Source organism: Ostrinia nubilalis, chromosome 8, assembly GCF_963855985.1.
Source record: "Ostrinia nubilalis chromosome 8, ilOstNubi1.1, whole genome shotgun sequence".
NCBI lineage: Eukaryota > Metazoa > Arthropoda > Insecta > Lepidoptera > Crambidae > Ostrinia > Ostrinia nubilalis.
The window spans coordinates 4,942,745-4,967,590 of record NC_087095.1 but is presented as its reverse complement, the minus strand read 5'-3'; the positions used below and the strand labels follow the sequence as shown (position 1 = coordinate 4,967,590).

General features: G+C 37.7%; 1 protein-coding gene across 4 annotated transcripts in view; it reads left to right on the top strand.

The window, feature by feature from the left end:
- Positions 1–24,846, top strand: part of LOC135073780 (uncharacterized) — a 93,067-nt gene that overhangs the window by 61,313 nt on the left and 6,908 nt on the right. For 2 of the 4 annotated variants that reach the window (XM_063967952.1, XM_063967955.1), the window contains one exon: positions 3,099–3,191. In XM_063967952.1, the coding sequence (XP_063824022.1) occupies positions 3,099–3,191 (93 nt within the window). Of the gene's footprint in view, positions 1–3,098; positions 3,192–17,315; positions 17,555–22,002; positions 22,401–24,846 lie in introns of those variants that run through there. The other 2 variants (XM_063967953.1, XM_063967951.1) reach the window with 2 other exon arrangements.

The window sequence follows — 24,846 nt, the reverse complement described above, 5'->3', positions numbered from 1 at the left end:
TGCGAACCATAACAGGCCATGATAGCTGCCCTGCGCCTGCGATGCGCACCTAAGATGAACTTGACGCTTTGCAAGTTTGAGAGAATATAAGGCATTAGGTACTTTTTTAAAGAAAAGTAATGCTTTTAATAAACTTTAGTATAAAAGTATTTATTCTGTGATGTAAATGTAATTCGATGATACATAAATATTTCATTTCCTGTTTGACATGAACCTGTTTTTATATTTATCAGAATATGTTACAGAGCTAATTTATTACATTTGAATTGAATCAATGGGTGATTACACGCCTTTTATAGATCTAATGTCAGTAATCTGTAATGCATAAGAATGTCATATTTATAATCTGATTCACATAATATTATTAAGAAATCACGTTCCTTGGCTGCTTGCATGTAGCCTGCAGTCAATTTAACCATAGTATACATAATATTAATACGTAATAATGCACTCGTATTACAATGGGTTAGACTTGCTAATACGAAGATGTTCAGGGTAACTTTTGCATCACAAACTAGCAGAACCTGCATAAAATGCTAAATTAACGATTCTTCGGATAGGGTGAACGTGGGTTCTTTAATTCAGCCTTGAATTCCCATTTATTTTTAAATTGAATAGAACTATAGAGGGATACATTTTTATCACATGATAAAAAAAAGTACGTACGTAAAACTTGAATCAATTCAGTTCATTAATTCCAATTGATTTCCGATATTGATTAGAAGATAATGTCGCAATTTGTCTCTATAATAAATATAATAACTGCTTGTCCAATAAAACCTGCCTTATCTATGCAATATTTTCCAATATCCTGTCTCCTTGGAACTTGATTTCCAATGACAGTGTTGAAAAGACAACATTTACGAGACGCGCGTGGGCGAATCAGGAAACGTGTTGGCGTGTCTTGATCATTGACATTATAGATGGTCTTATGTGTAACCGATACGCTGTATCGTTTCACCTACGTAGCATCGGATTTAATAACATTGGTACAGTGGTCGACTCTATTGTCGAACACTTACGAAAGCCAAATAGAGACATTATCGTATCACTGTCGATGTTATAGCCACATTGTTGTGAGTCTAAAATAATGATGCGCTTTGTGTTGATAGTTTTATGTTTCTTTTAACACCTACCTAAATTATGTTCGGCATTGGAATGTAATACTTTAAAAATAGTCAGAATAACATGTTGCGGCGATAAACGTATGGTTATGAAACTCAACAAAAGCTGAACATATTTTAACAAAGCTCAGGAATCGATTATGAAAACAAATGAAAGCGATAGTAACAGGTGCAACTGACAAGTTCTCCATTGTATTCTTCCCCTTCCAAAACTGCCTTCACATCAACCCTCTGCTACCACATTTCGTCAAGTCTTAAATATTGACTTAAAGAAATAAACTTTATCTCTAGTGTTGTAGCTTTACCAATAATATTGATTTGTTTATCGATTACAACTTTTCTACTTACCCTTAGACCTTTAACTCTTCATGATTTTTAAACCTACTTAAGTTTTTTTAAATAGCGGCGTCAAAACGATTATCAAAGCTCAAATTATCATCAGCTCACGAAATGTCACAGCATGTACTTATCCCCATTCAACTGGGGTCTTTCAAGTAATTATATTTTCTTAAGGCACGAGTCTCTCCCTTTTCGTCACCTCACTTTTTGCCACGACACATGTCGTGCCACCTGACGCGTCGTGTCGTGCCACATCCCGCGACATGTGGCCGGTGTCGCATGCTGTATTATGCAAATGCTCGTCTTAACATTTGGGCGTTAGATATATGGCGTTTTTGAAATACGGTTAATCACAATTTATGGTCTGTTGTATGGTTTTAAGTCTAACAACCGCCTCTGTGGTCTAGTGGTAAGACCACCTGCTTCAGACGCAGAGGTCCCGGGTTCGATTCCCAGTGGGGGCAGATTTTTCTGTTCGGTTTGGTTGGTGGTAGGGCTTGTTCTAAGTCCGCCTGGCTAGCTACCACCATCTTAATTAAGTCTGTCGCCATAACAACAATGTTAACAGCATTGTTGTGTTCCGGCAGTTAGAGGTAAGATAGCCAGCATCCTCCGTGGTTGAGGATTCCGGGTGAAGCTCGCTTCCACCTTCGGCCTGATCATCACTTACCATCAGGTGAGATACAGGCCAAGAGCTTCCTCGTTGTAAATAAAAAAAAAGTCAAAGATTAACACTATTCGCTTTGGGTTTTAAAAGTTGACGTAAAACCTCTTATACCAGTCATATATCTACTTGATTGATGTTTATAATCTACCAACAGGTAGACAGTAAATTATACAATGATTTAATTAAAAGTTTTTGTATAAAGAAAACTACACCGTTTTCCATAGAAATAACACACTCACCTACATTCATTTATGTTAAGTTAGCAACTAACTCCTAATTAGTACTTGCCTAGAAGAAAAATAAGGCAACAGCTAACTATCGTAGATCCAACACACCTGCCTGGCATGTGCCGTAAGTTACTATGGCTCTACAACTGGGCTCTACGAATTCGCGTTTTTACCCACCACAGCTGACCAGTGATAATAAACATGGATGAATTAATTATTATTTATCTAGGAGCGCATGCGCATGCGCGCTTTTATCAAAAGCAATTTGAAACTACCCGCTATTTTGCTGGCACGAATGTTGCTGTAAAATTTCAATAAGTATCAGGTGGCTCTTCTGTCGGTCGGTTTACCTTACTAACCCATAAATCTACTTGATTGCACATTTTCATTTTGAAAACATAAATTAAAGTTAAATTATGGATAGATTGTGAAAAATGAGATAATTAAGTAATGCAGACTACACTAGATTGTGTGCAGGTGCTCTTACTTAAGAAATAATTATATTGTTGTTATAACAACTACGCTTTACTAGCAGTTGATAATCAATTTTTACAGCCCATTAATTAAACTATACTAGTATTTTACATCACTGAAATGAAATGAAATGAAATGAAATGAAATATCAGGATTTAGCACTTATGACTTATAAATTTAACTCTACATATCTTTCATTTTCATAACAATTAGTGTCTTATCCTTGCTGTTTTTATGTGTGAAATTTAATGATGATTTCTTTCGCAGGTGCTGTGGCATCTGGATATATTCCGGCGGAGCTTCCGCGAGCTCACAGGGCACGCCTGTCTCGGCCCCTCGTGCATTTTCTGCGCTCTCAAGGTAAGTAACTCTTATTTTTAACAATTACTCATAATTACAACTGCAGCCTATTTATAACCTGCAACAAAATTAGGCCATATTAAAAGGCAGATGTGCGATGCAACTGCACTATTTTTATCTGATTGATACCTCAGATGGGAAAGTAATTGCACGTTTCATATGTCACCGCCCGCGGTACCAAGATAAAAATATAGGTCACAATGCCTGAGGACAGTCTTCATATCTAATTAAAGAAAGTTTGATCTATTGATCTTTTACGAAGGCTAATTTGAGATGGTGCTTTTTCTTTGTCCGTGATAAAGTGAAAATAACTGTGAATTGATGCAAACCTTCAAAATAAACTAGACACTTTTTACCAGCACGTTAACATGAGAATAACGAGATTTTTCTTGAACTAAGCAGTTAATAAAGTCAGACCGCTTCATTAGCTGTTCCATATAAGTCCACCTTTTGGAAGTAACAAAAAATATAACTGGTGAATGTAAGCACATCAAGTAATCACTGTAGGATCTTATGCGGTTGTAATAGGAAGTGTTTTGCAACAAAAGTGTATAGGCTGATGTACTTATAAGTGAACAGTCTATGTCTGACCTCAGTGCCCCGTAGTGCCCGTGGACTTCGTGACCTTTACTGAACAATAGATGGGCGTACAAATCACAATACGAGAGCTTTCGGCGAGATACCAACGAGCTTTTGTATCACGTCATTGTTTAGCTCATTTTTATGTCATAAATATTTATGAGCTTTTAATAAACAAGTAGGTTATGATTAAAAATTAAACTCGTAATTGTATTTCTTGTACTATAAAATTTTCGAACTAGCTTTTCCGCCGTAGATACTGTGATGTGAATGTGACACAAATCTTTAAATTAATATAAAAACAGCGTCTATAGTATGCTTTAATCTTGTATTGCAGGCTCATCTTACAATTTCTTAGAACTAAAACTAGTTAAGCTTGCGTAACGATGCAACCTGTAATCGAAAACTTTGTCAAGTTTTTCAAGTGGCAATTTGCCTAACGCGTACAGACTCGGCTGCTTTATTACGCGTCCAGGGTAACCGACCACGAACTGGTTCTGCAGAATAGGACGAGTTGGAGTCGTGATTTTGATATCTTATAGCTAGCTAGGTGCTACGGCGCCAGGGTGCTATGAACGCGACGCTAAAGCAACAAGTAGCAGTCCTTTGTTTGAAATTCAACGGCTGAAATTGCAAACTGCAATATTTTCTCGCGTACGTTCACTGTGAAAGTTACCTACTCCTAGGATTGTTGCCAAATTAGGATTTTTTAAGTTTACTCATTTTAATGTAGGTATACTGTAGAGACAAATCTCTGATGTCTGAGACAAATTGCACTCAGTATCTGAAATGTTACCCCACACAAAAATAATGTTGTATTTTCATGGAAGGCGGTATTCCTTACCTTCAAGTTACCTTTAAATTAAAAAGTTTCATACTATCTCAAACTTAAAATGAGCATGTCAAAACAAGAAAATAATCGAAAATGTACAATTGGAAAGGCTTTTATTATTTTTCCATAAAACAATCAATCAAAACGAAGAGCCTAAAATCAAGAGCCTCGATCTGTCATTGCCGTCATAACAACTTTCTACGCAAGTACCCATCGTGTAGTATACGCATTACGCACACTAGCGCAACTCGCGCACGTGTCAACCGCCAACCGTTCCAAACTGGTTCGAAGTTGGCGCCCTTTTTGACCAATGGGGCGCGTGCGCGAGTTCGTGGAACTCTTGTCCTCGCGCGCGATTGGTCAAGAACTTTTTACTACGCTCACTACGATGCGCTAGCGCACGAAGCTGTTTGTGATTACTTCTTTGTGCTTAAGCTCAGATTGAGCTGTTTTTTCATGACGAACGCGATTAATTCCCGGCATCTTTACGTCATTTGAATATTTTAGGATAGAGTCAATAATGGATTTATTAATACTGCTATTAAATGACAATGTAGATTATTATTTAAATTGGGTATTATTGACAGCCGTTTTGCAATTCGACATCCGTTCGCCCACTCCATTTTTATGACCGGAGATAGTGGGCGAAAATTCAAACTAATCTGTTACTTGTCCATTTATAATCGCATTAAAGACCCACAAATAATAATAACACCAGCTTCTGGCCTGTTAATTTTATTGGGTCTTCGTTAGATCATTAGCGGCATTGTTAAAATTGGGTAGTTTATTTACGATTATTATCTTTTTTGCATTAATTCGTGGTAATATGTAGTAGTTTTTATATATTACGTTTTTAAACAAATTAGCATAGGTAGCAGTATTTTTTTAAGTGTCATTAGTAACCCATTTTGAAATAAGCCCCTTGGCAGGTATACGAATAAAGCCCTTGTTGGCGGGTCTTAAAATTACGCTACGGTCTAAAAATACTAGACATTTTTTACCAACTGAGCTTTGAGTCTGACCTCACTGAACCAGGGACAGTTGGGTGTAATGGTCTGGCGTGAAAATTGAATTGGTTTTGCGAGGCCACAGACGCGCATCGAACTAGAGTTTCAACCAGCAGACATAGAGCCATGACCAGCTTTAAACTACTATTGTGCTCTTTGTAAAAAAGTATTGAGTAATATCTATAAGAAAAGGTCTCAAGAAAATAGTTGGCCAAAGTTCCGGAAGAATGGGGCACAAATTAAAACAAACTATAGTTTAATGAACAGTTGCGTTTTTAGAAATTCCTATGCCATTTTTTCATTAACAGTCTTTTGTATAAACAATAAAATGGAATGAGAAATATTTTGAAGTCGCGTTTGCTCGTGTTCATTAAATCAATTAAACGTTGCTAATTAATTAAAACTTTTGCTTTGTTTCTACTTTCTTCACGGACATTGAGATACAGAAAGCTTGTAACATGTTTTTAATTTAGCAATTGTAATTTTAAAATACCTAGCATATAAAATATACCGTCCACTTTAAACAGTGAATTCAGAGTTTCATTTTTCAATTATGTAAGTCATATCGCCAAGACAATACATTGTAGAGTTAACTGTCTTGCATTTTTGTTAAGCTAAAATGCTCTTGCGCCGTGGGCCGACTGTTTGCCAATCCAGCCAAACATGGAAGTCGGTAGCGTTTTGTTTTAAAAATGTTGTCACATAGTGAGTTAAGTATCTCGTTTCCAAGTACAGACAGATCGAGGCTGATCTAGGCACGTCCCGCGAACTGTGTCGCGGCGGTACGTGCCCAGGCGCATGCAAACTGGGCCAGCCAATTACGGGTAGTCGTTACACCACTGTTTCAACTAATATCTCTAGCTGTTTCATAATAATAGTCAATAACTTGCAACCACAAAGTAAAAAGGGTGTAATGCGTGTTGCTAAGAGTCGGGAACAGAGCACTAATTGGCTAACGCTCACTACCCAGTGCAATTCGAAAAGTATATTTTCCAAATACTCCATACACAACACACATAATGAAACTCACTGATTACAAGCTCACAAAGATAGCACACAATTCAAGATAAGTACGTTGATCCAAAAGTAAAAATTTGAATTTCACCAGTCAAAAGCGTGAATCTACACTTTTGATTGAATCAAGTTTAGAGTGTCAATCGTAATTATTTTCCTTTCCTTTACATGATATAAAAAAAGGTTTTGTTCTTCCTAGGTATTCTAGTTTTCCTTTTGTAATATTGGTCTTCATCCTGTAGCAACACAATTAGTTAGCTAACAATTACACATGTACCGCCAAATAAATGTATAACATTAACTAATCTCCCAAGAGCTAATCTAGAGCGAGCCAGGTCGCAACTCAATGCCTTTGTTTCCTTTCCCTTTGTAGAGATATATCTGCGGCTCTACGTCACATTATCTGGTTACAACGCGAGCCTGTGTTTATTATTTCTCTGCCAAATCATTTATGCAAAACGTGTAAGGCCCGATACGACCAAACTTTTATCCGAGAATAACTCCTGGTCACTGGCACATTGATAGTTTCAGTATGGGAAATATGTCAAAACTGATTAATATTTACTCTTGTTTGGTCGAATCCACCCTAAATAAAACAGAAATGTACTTGCTATACATGTGCCACTTTATTAAATGGATCGTTTAGTACATCAAGCAATAATATGAGATTGCGTATACCAAATGTATTGTTTCTCGTTAATTACATATACAAGATAATATAACAGTGTGATTGCAGTGCTCAAATTCTCTGTGACAAATTGTACCTTTCTATCTTGTGTAGGAGATAAGCGTAGGCAAATAATTTTTAGATCTAGGAGCATACCACGAGGCAAGAGATTGATCGAAAATAACTAATAATCTTCCTAATTCATACGATGATTAGTGGTTTCGTTAATAGGCCCCAATCATATTATCCGACGTAGCATACAATTCTACGTGCAGTGAAAGTAAGGTATATTGCAGTCATGAGAGGCCTTCGTATCGATCCACTTCTAATGAAAATTACGAGAGACTGGAGTACCCTTCTAATGACATTATTGAATAATTTACTTAATGTTTAATTTGTGATCAAACTTGTGGCATTTATCTAATTAGACTAGGTACATGAGTCTCTGCTGCAAAGTGTTGCCATATTTTGAGTTTACGACATTTTGTTTTGCAAAATATTGGATAGACTTATTTAAATAACTAAGATGTACTTATCTACCATTTTGCATCATAAATTTTATAGCATCTCATTCTTTACAACAATTTGAATTTCCAAAACTTTGAACGATAATTGTGGCAATTTATCGGAATGTTTTTTATTTACACTAACTACTCCAGGCATTCCACTTCCGCGGTCGTTTTACTAATAGTCGATGTCGGTTTAATGCGTGAACATCGTAGGATCGTTTTAATTGATGCGTCCGCTGTAGTACACGGGCTTGTGTCACGCGAAACGTGTAGCACAGCCTCGCACATCCCGCAGTGGGTGTACAGATAGGGACAAAACTTGATTATTGCTATTAAAAGACTAAATAGAGCCATTAGAGGTTAGATTTCAGGAATGGAAAGGAAGTATCTTGGTACAAGACTAGTGCGTTTGAGCGAAATCATATTATGACCTACAAATAAATATAATTTCATACCCAGTTACCCAGTTCATGCTAAATATGCATCTAGATTGACTTACTTGACTTATGGTCCTATGTCCCCTAGATGGGGCAGAGGGCGTCCACACATCTAGATTGCGTCGTGTAAAATTGATTTATGAATGTTATTACTCATACGTAGGTCATCAGCTAAAAGGTAGGCAGAATAGGAGTGTTGCAAACAGGCTAGGGACCAGCTGGCACCCGCCACCTTGATTATAGGGTCAATCCAACACTGATGATCTGTTGTCATCCCAAAATAGCATAGGACTTTTCCATGTGGATGTACGACGAGTTCGGATATAGCGGCGCACGCGCAGCTGCAAGACCGGTTCTGTGTCTCTCGCGCACAGCGTCATAATCTGCGGTCAAGGGACCAATATTCGTAGTACTAGTAGTAGACATTAAAATCATCACTGAAAAATATTTGTTAATTTAGTGAAACTTGAAAAAATCCATTGCTTCTGTTGGAATTTCAAATTTTTAACATTTCGGCTCGCCGGAGACTTCTCTGACCGCGGAGCTGCGATAGCTGAGTCGATTGCGTTTCACACATGCATCTCTTAAAATCATTTAACCCTCCTTCTGACGCAGTCGGGTAAAAAGGCGCATTACTTGCATTTTCCCTATGCTCTACCAGTTAAACAAGTAGGTACGCCAACTGTTTAGGTTCGAAAAAGTTTGTGTGTTTTGATGAGTTGCAGTTATATTTTCCGAGAAGTCAAATTGCGTAAACCAAATAACGAATTTTGTTTAAACCGTTTTGTAATTGAGAGCATTACGATGTGTTCTCATAATTCTTGGGTTTACATGATTTCGTAACCAACTTAAACAAACTGTATTAGAAGCTCATGAAAGCTTTTTCGGTACTCGTTTCAAGCAAAACTACTGTCTTATTTATTAAAAAGAACGTTTAAAAGGGATCAATTTTGAATTAACCCTTACCTGGATTTAAGTACTTCCAAAAACACACGCAACAACAGAATATCGATTACTCCAAATCACCACGAAAATGGCAGGAAGAGATCTATTTATTGGGCTCACAATAGAACACCATTGTAGGAGCAAACGGCGTTATTGCAAAAAACGTGTTTACGTGCATTATGAACTGTGCATCCTGTGCATTGTGGTCGACAATAGATGCTATCTGTTACAAGTGCTCGTGTTTCCACGAATTACATTTGATTGTTTCGTGTGGAATCGGAGATGGGTCTGATTACGTAGATGCTAGAATGGTGTGCGATTATTTCGCAAACACAAACTCATCCTGAAATTGGCAGTCGTGTGAATTGTAATACATAAATATAATGTACATACTTTATTATAAATAGCACTTAGTTACTGATTCCGCACGTTACCTTTCGTCATCTACTCCTATCTTCAAAGAAATGCTACAGCGTGCGGCAGTGAGGCCATTTGCATTCTGCTCACCCAAAATTAAATAGTATGAGGTAGCTACGAGACCATTTGTGGTTTTATATGAAACATGCTTACTGAAAATTAGCCTATTTAACAACGTTTATTTTGACGCAATTAAAATTACGGAAGGACCAAAAACAGAGCCTCCACAGTTTACGCTTGTCAAATTAGCCGCTACCTAATGAAGTCAGGCTAGCACTTGGCATATCCAGTTTCACATTATCCCACTGCCTCCCACTCGAGAGCAAACAAGGCTTTCGCCCACCTCTGCAATTAGCACGACAAATTCAGATCAGATTGTTAGCTTAGGTAGCACGCGTTTGTGCAAGAAGTAGCTATGAGAGTGATAAAATCCACAGAAGAAAAGGGCAAAACATTTTTGAAGATTGAGAATCTCGCTAAATAATAGTGGTGAAGAATTTAGCACTAAAAGGGTTCTAAATAAAGAGATTAAAAACTAGGCACGTTTGTACCATCTGTATATTTAGGTACCTTTTTCGTGGCGTTAAGTGTTTTCAGAAGCGTTTCCTTCATATTTGGATAGCTGAAAGCTTTGGGATTACTATGTTTGACTAAAATAATTTTCAAAGTTCTAGCCACGAATAAAGGGGAAATGTTATTCCATTATGTGTTTCCTTTCTTGACAAGGTATTTAACGATTATTTTTTAAATCTTACTCATTATATTAAGTAGATTCAACCTCAATCTCAAATGATCATCGTTAGCATTATCATATCTTTCAAATAAATGCCCGTGCTTTCCACTCTTAATCATCTCGAACGCATTTGCCTACTAATCGCCGTAATCGGTAAGACACCTTCCAATCTGTTGAGTGCTAGACCATAAATAAAGGTGAATTACGTCATATCACACTGGGACCATCTACCACTTGATTCACTGAGTAATTAAGGGCTCCCTACAGTCACCACCGTGGGTTCTCATAGAGGTGTAGGCAGCCGTGTGGGCGGGAATCTTTGTTTTATTTTTACTTTTAAGAGCAATATATTAAAAAGAAATCGTTTTATTACTGTTAGATAACGTTAACGTTATTGAATCGAAGGTAATGTAGGTAAATACAGCGGTATTGAAATTAGACTATGCGGGCGTTTGATAGCGTTTTGTTTCAGGAAGATATTTTCAGTTTTTGTCTTTGTTCAGACTTCAGGTGTTATTTTATTTTAAACGTTTTGTACTGACGAAGGATTTTTGTTTCTGTTGATTTTATGTTTCACATCTTATGTTTGTATTCTCTTTATAGCCTGACCAGGAACATAAAAACCCTGGCATAGAGGCGCGTCAATTGCATTTGATAGTGCAACACTGAGTACAGTCGTACCTGTGTTAAATTAATAGGCTAACTTTATGTATCAGGATTCAGGATTCAGGATTACGGGCTAATTTGATATTTTCATATATTAACGAAAAAATATTATTATAGGTAACCTGGTTTAAATAAATTAAATGAAACCATCAATCGAGCTAGTAGGATTTATTTTATTATTCATCAATAATCAAATTCAGAACTTGAATATTCAACTGCAATGTTTGCTCATGAACGCTTCAAACTCGGTACTTCTTTCCCAATTCCATAAAATTCAACACTTACAAAGTGACAAAAATTTTTAAAATAGGTAGTTGAAACAAACCACAGCTAATTTTCATAGTGGACTGTACTATGCGATAAACATGTCAGTCAATTTGACAACCTTTGTCGGAAACATTATTCAATGAAAATATTGTCCGAACCCTTAGTATTTCTCTTCGACAAATACATTAACACATTGTGAACCACTTTTCTTTCACGACTATAAAAATATTTTAGCAATTTAATTCACAAAATCAATTGCGCACATTTAAAATAAAGTTTGTTTACACTTTGACAGCAATAGACTGACATGCAAGGTGACATGTCAATGAAGTTTTCAGTTACTGTTGCCATTAAAAGAAATTAGTACCATTAGTTTTCCGCAATATGGCGAGGGTTTTTATGTTCCTGGTCGGGCTATACTATCGGCAAACGTGTAGGCATTTGTCAACCGCAAGATTGTGCGAACATATTGTACGCACTGCGTGTTGTGCAAGTGCCGAACGTCAGTCATCGATGCACATGTCATTGCCATCTGACACACGCGAGCGGCATTTGTTTTTCCCATTCTGTTATTTTACTGTCAAGGATGATTGCTATGTAACATCCATTATTATTTACATTTTTATTTAGTAGTTACGGTCCGGTAGAGCTTCTAGTCAAACCTAGTTAGTAGCCTTCCGTAGTTAGTTTTTTAATAATGTTAAAATTTTGCCTGTTTATACGATTACTAGTTCCTTATTTTACTTTTTGCTCACACGTGTTGAGATTTGCATAAATGAATACCTTATAAGGTGAGTTAAAGGACTTCTGTCTAACAAACATAAAGAGAATGTAGTTTTGATATCAACATTCGTCATCGCTATTCTTATTTGCGTTTGTTTTTCCATCTTAAAATGTTATTCATTGTTTTGTTTACCACAAATATTCCATTGCAACATCGACCTTCACACATTCGGAATAAGTGAGATGCGTTCCCCCCATTAGGTACGTTATTTCCCCCCATCATTGTTTCCCCTAATTGTTACTATAGCAGTAAAGAACTAAATTGATAGTTACTAATAGTTCGTGTGAAACAATGAACGCCAATATTACGCAAAGTTGCAGTTAGCTATGGAAGTTACCAAGAATTATTGGTTTAGTAAAATGTGCCTGAAAGATACATTAGGGTTGATCAATAGGTATTATTAATTTACATTGTATGTTTTATTGAGTGTACAGTTGGATAGGTACCTAAAGCTGGTTTCTTGATCAATGTAGGTATATTAGTTAGCATGCTATGCAGCTGTTCTCCTATTTATATGTAATTTAATTCGTGATCATCGATTTGACCCAAATGTTCGTACCTATATATTTTGTAAATTCAATAGGTTATCTTAAAGTAAATCTTCGCAATTAAGAAGCAGTTAAAAGAACCACTAAATGGCAAATACTTAAAAAAAATGTGGTAAATGGAGTTCTTACATCACCGAGTTTGAGCAAAAGCCCTCAAGCTCTGGTTGCGGAAACTTAAGCTTTTAAAAATTGCATTATTAGAAAAGTACACTCTGCTCCAAGATTGTCTCTATCTTTAACTTGTTTGCAATGAAGTTGCAGTACTGCAATATTGCTTTATTGTTACTGAATCCGACTCTACCTTCAACCTTCACCCGCGGTAAGGGGCCGGGCTGTGGAATGCAAGGTGTTATGCCATTGCTTGGTGTTGTCTATAATTACTGCAATTGTCTCTAGGTTTGTGTTGACGAAACTCCATCATTTGATATTTATAAGCTTTTTTGTCTATCGTAACATGAGCTAGCGGCACCTTAAACACTTCCCTGAAGACGTTTTTGTAAAAAAACTCGAAATTATAACTATAAAGATAGTTTGAAACTTCAAGATGAAAATGTAGTTCTATAAAATTTAAGAAACTCAAGGTTCTCATTACAATAATCATAAATCCTAAAGATAATAGGTTGCTCTAATTAGTTTTATACGAAACTTTAGCAGTAATTCAGTGAGAAGTATCGAGTAACTCGAACCAAATTACCGATTAACCTGTCACTAAAACAGTGGATTAATTATAAGTGAATATTCAGGTTTGGTTAGTGGTTGGAACAGGTTGAATAAGTGGGACGCGGACACATACGAAAGCCGACACATCGAGATGACATCGAAAATCGATTTGCGATTGCATCGGAATCGATTCGTCATAATATCACTTGATACCGGTAATTTGGTGAACGATAAATCTTTAACAAGCAGAAAATTATATGGTTTGATACTTTAATCATATTTATTATGATCCAGTTGAAAATGATGCAAATGTGTGCATATAGATACAAATAATTTCCTACCTATAGTAAAATAAACTCTGTTTTCTACTGTCAATAATTTTAATCTCTGCATTATTATAAACTGTAACCCGTAGGTCATAATCTGAACAACGTTTAACGTCCAACATATTCACAGTTAACGCAAGAAAATAACACCAAGGCTCTAACAATCTCAATGGGCCAAGTCATTATTTATTGATGAAGACGGCAGGGCATCTATTGAGTGGCCACTGAGGCAAAGACGTTTAACTGCAATTTATGTTAGTTTCCGTGTGAACTGAAGTCGCAGGTGCTTTGTCGTTAATGTGTTCAAAGGCCAAGATCAACAAAAACTTTTTCTAAGATCAAGTTCATACTTTCGCGCACGTCTCCCACAGTTCTTTTGTGTGACATCTATTAGTTCCACCCCCGCTCGGTTTTGTATGTCGACGCAATTCAATAGTGCACAATCGGCTTTTTATTTATAGGTACGGTTTCGTTTAACTGATTTGTCCTGATTTTATTGAAAATTTATAAGACGCATTGAGTAAAAAAATATGGTCCTGTTTGAATGTAACACTTTTTTGTGACGTTTGCTTATAATAGTAGCTAACCAATAAGTTTCATCAGAAAGTAACAGTAATAATGTCTTGTCATATGCTTAAAGTTCATTAAATAAAATGTCAAACTAAATGCAATGCACCTTACGCTCAATTGCTATACAGCTACATAGGTACCATAATGGCTTCTACCGCCTCAATCACACTCCGAAAGGACAAAAACATAATGACAACTCCGAGCTTAGAGCTTAAGTTTCCTAGCTTCAAGTAGTACTTATGGGGCCAATAATACATGTAAGGGGGCGTCCATAAATTACGTGAGACTTTTAGGGGGGGGAGGGGGACAACAAAAACCTCACTAAATCTCACGTGGGGGAGAGGGGGGGTCTCAGGAAATATCACGTAATTTTTTCCGCAAGAAATAGAGTTTGCCAGAAAACTGGGTTTAAATCTTAAGTAAAAAAATTGGCCAAGTTTGTGTCGTGCCACGCGCAGTGTAGGGTTCCGTAGTTGTCCGTCGTTAACAAAATATATTAATTTCAGCAGCAAGCAATTACTTCATCTTAAGTCGCTTTTAATATTTTCTTCTAAGGAATTTTTATTAGATATGAAAATTTATAATAAATGACTTGAATGACTATTACTCTTAAACTAACTGACCTACCCTAACCGTTATAGTTTTCTTGAAAGTTCATAAAAGCAGTATTATTATGAATTTTTCCAGATTTTTCAAGCCAACAGTCTAGTTTTTAGAGGACGCCCTGCTCGAACAAAAATTGGCACTTTAAACTTTAATAGTTTGCAAACGGATCCCTAAATCGAAAAATAGTCTTTGAAACCCCCAATTAAGTCATCCAACGATATCCTACACGATGGTGTAGAAGATGAAAAAAAATTCATCCCCACTTAAATTTACATGTAGGGGAGCTACCCTAAAAAAATGTTTTTTCAAAATTTTATTCTACCGTTTTGTCGGCGTGATTAATATACATACCTCCACAAAATTACAGCTCTCTAGTGCCAATAGTTTCCAAGCAAAACCTCGGACAGACAGACATATCGAAACTATAAGGGTTCCTTGTCAGGACTACGGGACCCTAAAAAATTATATTTTCTATGATGATAATGACATTTTATTCTATACCGTCTAAACAAATAAAACTAACAATGCTTCCGGCTGCATGTGTGAATACTAAAATGTAGAATAAATGACAAAATTAAGAAAATTTCTGATATTTTTTTAATATCACGTAAGATTAGGGGGTGGGGGAGGGGGTCAGGCAAAATCTCACCAAATCTCACCAAGGGGGGCGGGGGGGTTGAAAAATAGCCAAAATTGTCTCACGTAATTTATGGACGCCCCCTAATGAACGCTTAGCGCTGTCGGCTGCAATTATTTCGTAAACACGCGCAAACGCACGCTGACATTTGCCAGCGATTGCTGAACATCTAACGAGCTCTTGTGTGAGCAACATCGATTGAACGATTCAAAACATTCGATAAATCCGTGATGGGTATTCAGATAGACTTGTGAGGGACAAGCGAATTGATGTATAAACAAGTTATTGTGAGAATGGATGGATGGCAGTTTTCAGAGAAACTCACAAAAATAAAACAACAGGCTATAATTCAGGATTTCAGGAATCAATTTCAGTTAAGCTTTACGGTAGAACGACTTATTTCTAATTTACTTTTAATGACTGACTGTATAATATAAATACTCTACAGCCACACTATTCTAGGTATCCGTTAGCCGTTGGTAAATCACATAACGACATTATGCGATTAACGCGTACGTGATTGCATAATTACAAAATAGTACAGGTTGAATCAACTAATTACATATAGTTAACAAATTGCAATCCATTGCTTTAAAATAAATGTCAGTCTAATAACCGCACAATCGCATTAATTATCCTCTCAAGTTAACCGTTACTTGTGTCGACACCTTAATTTCAAGACAAGTAGCACGAACGATAACCCGACCCTATCTCCTTTACCGTTAGTGGGAAGAAATGCATCACATGATAACACGGCATCGCATTACGTTATCACTGTGACGCGACGTCACGCCTGGATGCGCCCGCGTCGGGTTGCAGAAACGGCTGCCCGTGAACTCGACGACCTATTCAGTTCTTTATTAATGTGATATGATACACGACGAATTAAAGATCCGGTTTGCTTGCCCATCTCATTAATATAATGGCGAACATCCTCAATGGATGAGGTCTCTTATTACTCTCTTAAGAGCGTTAATATGAGGTGTCGTTTTTAGTTTGGTTAGTTTTTGTTTGCATATTTAAGTAAGTACCTTAATAATCAAAAGCAGTTACCATTAATCGAGGTAATAAATAACTTTCCTTAAATTGCTATAAAACAAACTGGGTTCAATTAATCTTTTAATGTACACAGCTACCATTTAGGTAGAGCACTGCACTTTAATCTCTAATCTGTTCCCGATCCGATTTTAAAGTTCAACTCATTAGACCTTTTCTGTGTCATTACGTTACACAATTGTTTCTAAGAACGCTTTATGAAATCGAAGTGTGACCAACACAGAGATTGTCGCCGCGATGGCCGCTCGGTCGATGCTCCGGTAGAGCTTAGAACTAAGTACTATAGATAGGCACTGTGTGTGCCTAGCCGGCTTAGCACGAGTCTTAATTACTTGCAGGCCAGTGCTCAAATCTGTCTAAAATAATCTTGTTAGGATCAACGGTGACAATACAATACAAGTCAAGTGACAATAAAAAGCTTTGAGTCTAGTTAAAAACGTATAAGTAACGTTGATTTCCATAAATCACATTTGAATAACCTACTTACTGCTGAACACATTTAAATGGCAAAGTCATTTAATTCGCTCACTCGTTGACCTCATTATTCAAATGGCCATGAGCAGCTTTTGAAAAAGAACTGAGGCCTTCCTCAGACACCGTAATTATGTACTTTCCAAATCTAAACTTACCTATAGTAACGTCATTAATGATTTTCTGCCACACATGCACAAGAAAATGCGAATTACTTAATTGGGATTAAGCTCTAGAAAAGCTTTAATCTGTGCTATAAGTTTATATCAAGAAAATACGTAACCGGACCCCCACATGAACCTCTGCTGCGTCTCGCTCGCACCCACGCGCGGGCGGCTTGGCGCCAAAGCCTCCGTCGCTTATCTTTGTCGCACACTCTCGCGCAGCCTGTCACTACGCTCGCTGCGTACACGCCGTCTCACTACCGCCGCGGGTGGACGCTCGATCTTACATTGTTCGATAACAAATCGGTGACAAACAAACACACGGCAGTATCCGCTGAAATCGCCTTTCAGCGGATTCGCCAGTGAAGTGCTTACAGTGCAGTGACAATCATTACCATTTATTAATCAAGTGATCGGGATTGTATCTGCGCATTGGAATCTTTGGAAGTGACTTCGTGCAGTGAAGTGGTTTGTTGTTCGCCTTGTCTACGACGGCTCTAAGGCATACTAAATATACATACATGGATTATTTAAATTTCGTCTAACAAGTACCTATTGCAATAAGTAAACGAGAACGGCGCATTTCAGGGTCAAGCGGTTCGATGTATTGAAATAATCAATTGGTTGTGTTTTGTTGCGAAACTACTGAAATCAATTAGGTGGTTTGACACACTTAACATAATTGGTTAGATTTCACTGGCATAATCATAGTGGAAAATTCAGATTGAAAGCCGGCTATATGCCTTAGTCTAGCCTATGTATTACAACATAGGCTCTGCAATGTGCATCAGGATCGTGTCTAATCTATTTTTCGTAACGATAGCGACGCTACCAGCAACTTGACGCCTCTACATGGAACAGTTGTTGTAATGCGTCACTAATTACGCTATTATTCGGTAGCCATAGGGTTGCCGGCACCCTAATAAAGCAATATTTTCTACATTACAGCAATGGGTGGTTCGAATATGAGCTATTGATTTTAGCAAGTCAATAACTTACCAAATCAGTCAAGCAAGCAACGTATTCCAGGATTTCGTTGCATTCAAACCTTATTTGAAGATCTACCATAGTCTTTACAAGAACTATAGTCACCTACAAGAACGACAATGTTGACACGTTTATGATACAAAGCATGTGTTTGTTTACTCTTTAATGGGTACTTTGCACACAGGATATTTTGTCTTTGGCAGCCCTGACCAGGCATTGTCTTTATTATACGTGTAAACATTCGCGAACACCCACGCCAGTTGTTTGTCACCCAGCCTCATTGTCCTCCGTAATGCGGTCCCCTCCCACGGTTACCTGCACCGAGACACTTGTCTGAAAGTGGAACTGGCTCACATTAGGCCTGACTTACTGCCAAATCTATTTAATTAGGCCTCATCGACGATAAAAGATCACTAATGTTCAATTTGCCCAGCTAAGTTAAATCTTAAATGCGGTTCTTGAATTCCCTGACTCCGCGGGTAAACTCTTGAATTCATTAGGATTTATTAAGGTCTCTATCAAATTGCTTCATAGATCCAAAATCCAATCTGGACATATAATACCTCTGTAGCAGATCGTTACTTACATTTCTAATCGGTTAATTCAAGTTTGTCATTGTATTCAAATACTCTACCAATCAAATCGAGAGTTCACCGCATTACCGATTGACCGCGACAAAATGCTCGCCCAAGGTAAATAGTTCTTTACAATAACCAAAACCAATATCTTCATTAAATCTACTTTTCTTTATCACCTTGCATAATCGTTTATTGCCTTAATTCAATTAGTCATTGCACACAGAAAATCGATTAGCGCGATAACATGCTTCAATCTCGGTTGCGAGAGTTCATCACACTTTGATGCGCGAAACTATAGTTCACTTCTCGCGATTGTCGATAGCGCCACTTCTCGCTATAGACTTTTACCCGCTCACGTAATAGTTTGTCTCGGTACTCGCTTATATTATAGTGTAGACCTTTTGTGACTTAATAACAGGTATCAGGAAATGTCAAAAGGTTTCTGAATATAAATTGCAAGCTCCATATTGGACATTGGGCTTAATAGTACTTTTAATTGTACATATCTAATTGGTTGGAAATAAGTCAAAGCAATCAATCTTATCTGTGCCTAATTACTACATCACGATATTCTGCTATGTCCTTGTTTAAATAAATAACAACCACATATTGTGTCATTAACTATATTTATGAATGTGTGAATCCTAATCAAACTTGAAGGCAAATTGCACTTCTTGATAGGTTTACCATGGGTGATGTTGAATTCTGCAGAATAGAGATAATAAGGATGACCTAATGACAATTGATTGCGTTGTACCTTCATTACTATTGAATTAGGATTTACAATTTACTAGCATAAAAAATCTTTAGAAATTATATCAACAAACGAGGCTAAAATAACTTTTACGAAACGAAGAATATTAAAAGTAAATCACAATAGCATCTCCACCGAGTGCCGCTGACAAAGCTTCTATTAAAACAATTGTCTTACGAACACAAAAATCGTGAGAATGGCAACTCTTTTCAGAGTTTCCGAGAAAAGGTTTGGTCTTAGCAAGGTCTCTGTCGCAAGAATATGACTAACCGATCTCAGATACGAGGATCCGCCTCTTGAATGGTCCGGGGCAGTGACGAAACTGCTTGCCGAAATAGGAGGAAAGGTTGTGACGGTAGTGGATCAAAGACATTTGTGCTAGTTTGTGACCATAGGGCGCTATTTTAAGTAGCTCTTCTACTTAAAATAGCGCCCTAATGGCTATCATGCACTTTGTAGCGTTTTAAAAGCAGCAGTTACTGTTTAAAGTTCATTACTTAAATCATGCAGAAATAACATCTTTTACCATTTACCACCTACAATTAAGACCTAAACTTCTACTTTTCCTCCAGTCACTTGTTTTTGCAAAGAGCTCATGGTATATTATTAACTTTTTATAAGTTTATCACTCAGTTTGAATGAAGCGGGAAGTGAATCTAATAAAATGGCGTATTTCTCACAGTCGTCAGTTAGGCGCGGTGTAACTGGATCGCGGCGCCATGTGAGAACCTCTCACGGCCTGCGCACACGCCTCTATTGATATCATTGCGTCTTTATTTTTACATGATTTCTAAGTTTTTTGTTTTTCAGAAATTCGTTGACTTTTGCACTGAATTGGCAGAAATTTCGCATCGCCTATTAGTAACTAGCGACACCGCTTATATGCCAAGTTTTTCCCTTTGCTAATAGAAGAATCTATGTAAACTATTGGCGCTTTGAATGAGTAAAACTTCCTTGTATGGAAACCGGCTGGATCACATGCATTAAATAGTGACTTTATTTAACGCAGTGCACCTTTGCTTCTAGAACTACATTCTTGGCCGCAGGAACTCGACAGCATTCTTTGCTCGTGCATTCATTTGCCTGCGCGTAGGCACAATTTTTTTACGGTTTTCCTTATACGGACATTTGAACGCCCCGTTAAACGTATAGTTCTAAGAAATAAATCCGCGGATTTCGGCTATAAAGTTATGCAAATCGCGAACACGTAATGCCATGAATCAACAAGCAACTCGCGATTAGTGGGCCTAAATCCAATAAATGCGTCCGTTTTGTTTTACCGACCTTTTTAGAGCAAAAGAACGATTCATACGCCCGTATCACGAGAACGAAACTTGGCTTTTTCAAGTAAAAAAATTGATTTTACAACTTCTTTATACCTAGTCGTTTTATAATACAAGCCATAGATTCGTTCACGCCGCAATAAAATTGACGCGTAAATTGTAAGTAAATCTTCAAGTGCCTGTGAAACTAACCGAAATGACGTGTTTCGAAAAGCATGAGTTTATACTACACGATACTCGAAGAGGAAACTGACCACACATTTTATAACATCGACATACTTAAGAACTGAGTCACGTTGAGAAAGTTCATTCATGTTAAAATAAAACCTTCAAGTGTTACAATCAGCCGTCTGAGCGAGAATTTAAAATATTCGATCCATCATATGGTAATATTTGACGGGTTAATTTGTTTGTTTGTCAAATCTTCCCCCACATTCTCGACACATGAGTCATTGGGGTTACAAAGATTCTTGGACATAAAATAAGACAAACTGTGGTATATTGTGGCCTTTTATTCTTTGAAGGTCGTAAAAACGTCCATGTTTATAGGCTGTAATCTGCAACACTGCACGATTAGCGAATGCCAATGTCTGTTTTATCTTACAACCTTTCTTTGGTCATAAAGGAACAATTGTCCGTTTTTCTAAAATATTTTGTTGTTACTATTGTTTTCGGGAGATAAAAAGTTATGTACACATCTGTATAACGCACGTGTTCCAAGCAAACATGCATTTCGTAAGTTTTACAACTCTACCCGAACTCTACTTTGGTTATCGCTATTGAAACATAAACAAAGCGGTCGCGTAGCCGTGTAAGATAGAGAGAGGCTTATGGGGTTTTCGTTACGCGGGAAAGAGATAGCACGGAGCCCACGTGAGCTACGTTAACAATAGCTAACAAAAACCTGTAGGTACCTGGAAGGTACGAGTAGACAGCGCTCGGGTTTCCCGCCCCCGCGCCGGTGTCAGTTCAGTCAGTCTACAAGAAAGCTTTCTACGCGCCGTTCGTACACTTCGAAAGCTACTTTAAACTTTAATGTATTAATTCGGAAAGTTATCAAGTGATCTTTAAAGTTATTTGTGAGGCGCCTAATACTTAATTACTGGAGTGGCGTGGAGTAACGACAGTTGTTAGTTTTGTTAGCCACCTGGCGCTCAAGCTCAACACGGCAGGTAGCGCGGTTTTCGCGCCGAAATTACCATTCTCCATTCGTATTGACTATAAAAGTTTTCGAACACTAGTCGAGTAGAGTCCCGTGGAATTCGAGTGTATCAAACGTACGTGTCTCGTTTACTTATTGCTATGTATATTTAGCACGCAGCTATTGTTCTATCGGCTGAAGATTGAATCGTGATTGGCGAGCGATGCGGACTAGTCTTGTGTGATCCAGTGAAACGAAATGATAAAACAAAAAGTGTAGTGACGAGGCAGTGAAATGTCAGTTGGTTCAATGAGATGACAAAGCCATCAAGATGATAAAGTTTCGGTACAAACGCAAGGAGACGAATGATGGGGAGAAAACCAAAGCCCCCATCCAGAAGCAGAAGATTGAGGGGCTGAGGGATCGGGAGCTGCTCCCTCCCAAAGACCTGCTTATGACCGGCTCGGTGGCTGGTGTCAGGAACAACACCCTTCCGAGGTCCAGGCCACCTTCTGCGGCGAGGAGGGAAGACCACTCCTTGCTCAGCCCGACTACATTATCGCTGTTTAGAGTAAGTTAAATTCTTATGTTTTTTGGAGCATCAGTAACGTAGTGAGAGAGCGAATACGTATGTTGCTAAAGAATTTCTGATAATAAATAACAGCTCTTTGTTTATATAAAATCCGTAATACATAAAGCAAATAACATAGTAAGTTATTTTATTCTTGAGTTATTAATAAACAGTAAGCGGAAAAATACCTGCCATTATTCTTGTATTTATAACTTGAATGTGACTCACATATCTTACCTAAAGTTATTCTAAGCACAGGATTTTTAATGATAATGACAAACTGTCCTCATTTAAGACAAGAGAGCACGTCGAGTTTGACTGATGACTGCCCGACCACGCGAAGTGGCACGACTAGCAAAAGACATCAACGAAGCAATTTGCTTGCATAAACCATAGACCAGCCTTTCCCAAAGTGAGCGATAACGCCCCCTTGTGGGTGCTGCAGGTCTAAAGGGGGGCGGTAAGAGACCAAAAAAAAAATCGGGGCATTTGAAGTTATAATCGTTTTTAAGGAGGCGAAAAAATGGGGGCGCTAAAATTAATTTATTCTCAAAGTGGGCAGTAGACAAAATAAGTTTGGGAACCCCTAGGATAGACCATCACTTAGTTACTTTGTCCGCTTAATAATATTTCCCGTAATCATTCCATCAAATCTTGATGCATAAATCGAGTGCATGCAGAATCGCCAGTAACAAGAATCGATTAATTTAAATTTCAATCGATTAACCATCGTTAAATTGCAGATAGCCGTTCGCTTAATTGAAAGCTAGTTGTCTACTAAATAGTAATTACGAAGTCTAGCATTAAAATGTGAGTGAAGACAAAGTACTAAGCTCGTATTACCTAATTGTTAGTAGGTATACAAAACTCATATTGTTCAATCAATTCCATAATGACTTTCCAAGTTTCCACTTTCATTGTTTTTTCCTGTTGTTATAGTGAATTGTTCAATTAAGGTGGAAATTAGCATCAATCAGCAAATTGCCTAAACGAATCGGCGGTCAATTATGGTTAATTAATCTTGAACTGAAGTTAAAAATAACAATGATGTCAGAATCTTTGATCAATGGATAAGGAAGTTTTTTGGTACTAACTAAGCGATTGCTTTGAAGTACCTATATCTTCTTCGTCATAACATATTCTGAGGTGCTCTATAATCTTAGAGTGGGCCAGTTGCCCGAAGAAAAAATATTGAAAATATCAATCCGGCTACTGGGCCCGTGGACCAAGCTAAAAGTGGGCCAAGTCACTGGAAGACTTGCAAGTTGCATAGAGGGATAGAGTCTGTATCAAATCTTTTTGTGAAAATAAACGTCTTTTAATCATGTTGCTTTAAGTTGGTAAGAATACAAGTAAGTTAGTATTTTATTCTTATGAAATAGAATTGGTCGACAAAAATGCTCTTTAAAATAGCCAACGAACAATACGTTCCAATATCTCCATTACAGTTGTCCTATCGTTTATCATGGACGGCCCGTCGCTGACCCCAGCATTGTCGAAGCCTCCAAAGGCAATTTGTCGAGAATACTTAACGTACTGATTTCGTATGCATGCGCGAGCGCACTCCTCCGGCCTAGCTCGCCGCCTGAATTCTCTATCGACTCTTAAAGGAAATTTCGTGACGAATTAACAATAAATATACTATTCATATTACAGTCGTGTACAGAGAATAAAAGGATCACGTATTGATTATGTTAAGGACTATCTTATATCTGTTACATGCCCGCTAATAAAACGGAGGTTATACAACAGCTTATGTAGAATTGAGTAGGTACCTGTACCTATATGTTACGGAATTATTGTAAAAAATAACCGGAAATATAACCCTTCAATGTAGCAGGTAGGTAGGTTCATCCTAACCTATCATTAAGATATCTTTTAAATCGGTTCAAACCCCAGTCTAAGTTTTACAAGGAAATTACAGCTGAGGTGACTCACATGCGATCTTTTTCTGTGTTTCCTAGAGTATATTTATGTCAGTTTCCACAAGCAAAACATGTGTACTTGTGTAGCCATGAAGATTTCCACCGATCAACAATTGCTTTTCTCGATGTGCACTTTACGGTGAAAAGTGGAAATAGAGAGCTTTATGTGCATAGAAATAGGGGGCAAAACATGTGGTTTTGATGTTGTTGTACCAGGCGATCAGAAATCGCAAGAAGCCGGGTCACGGTGGGAGCGGTGCACTTCTCACGAGACAATGGGAGCGCGGTTCACAGCGGTGTGCCACTAAAGCCACCTGGGTGCTGCACCGTTCCGACTCGTTTCCTTCCACGTGAAAATGCCTTGTTAGGAAATGAAAGAAAAACAACTTGTTCTTAGACATGGAGCTGCAGAATAAATTAGCTCATCTTTGTTTTTGTAAAGTTCCTTAGAATTGGTGCAAGAGTGTAGTTAGCGCCGCCGCCGCATAATATTCACGCACGCAGAGCAGTTAGTAGAGTTT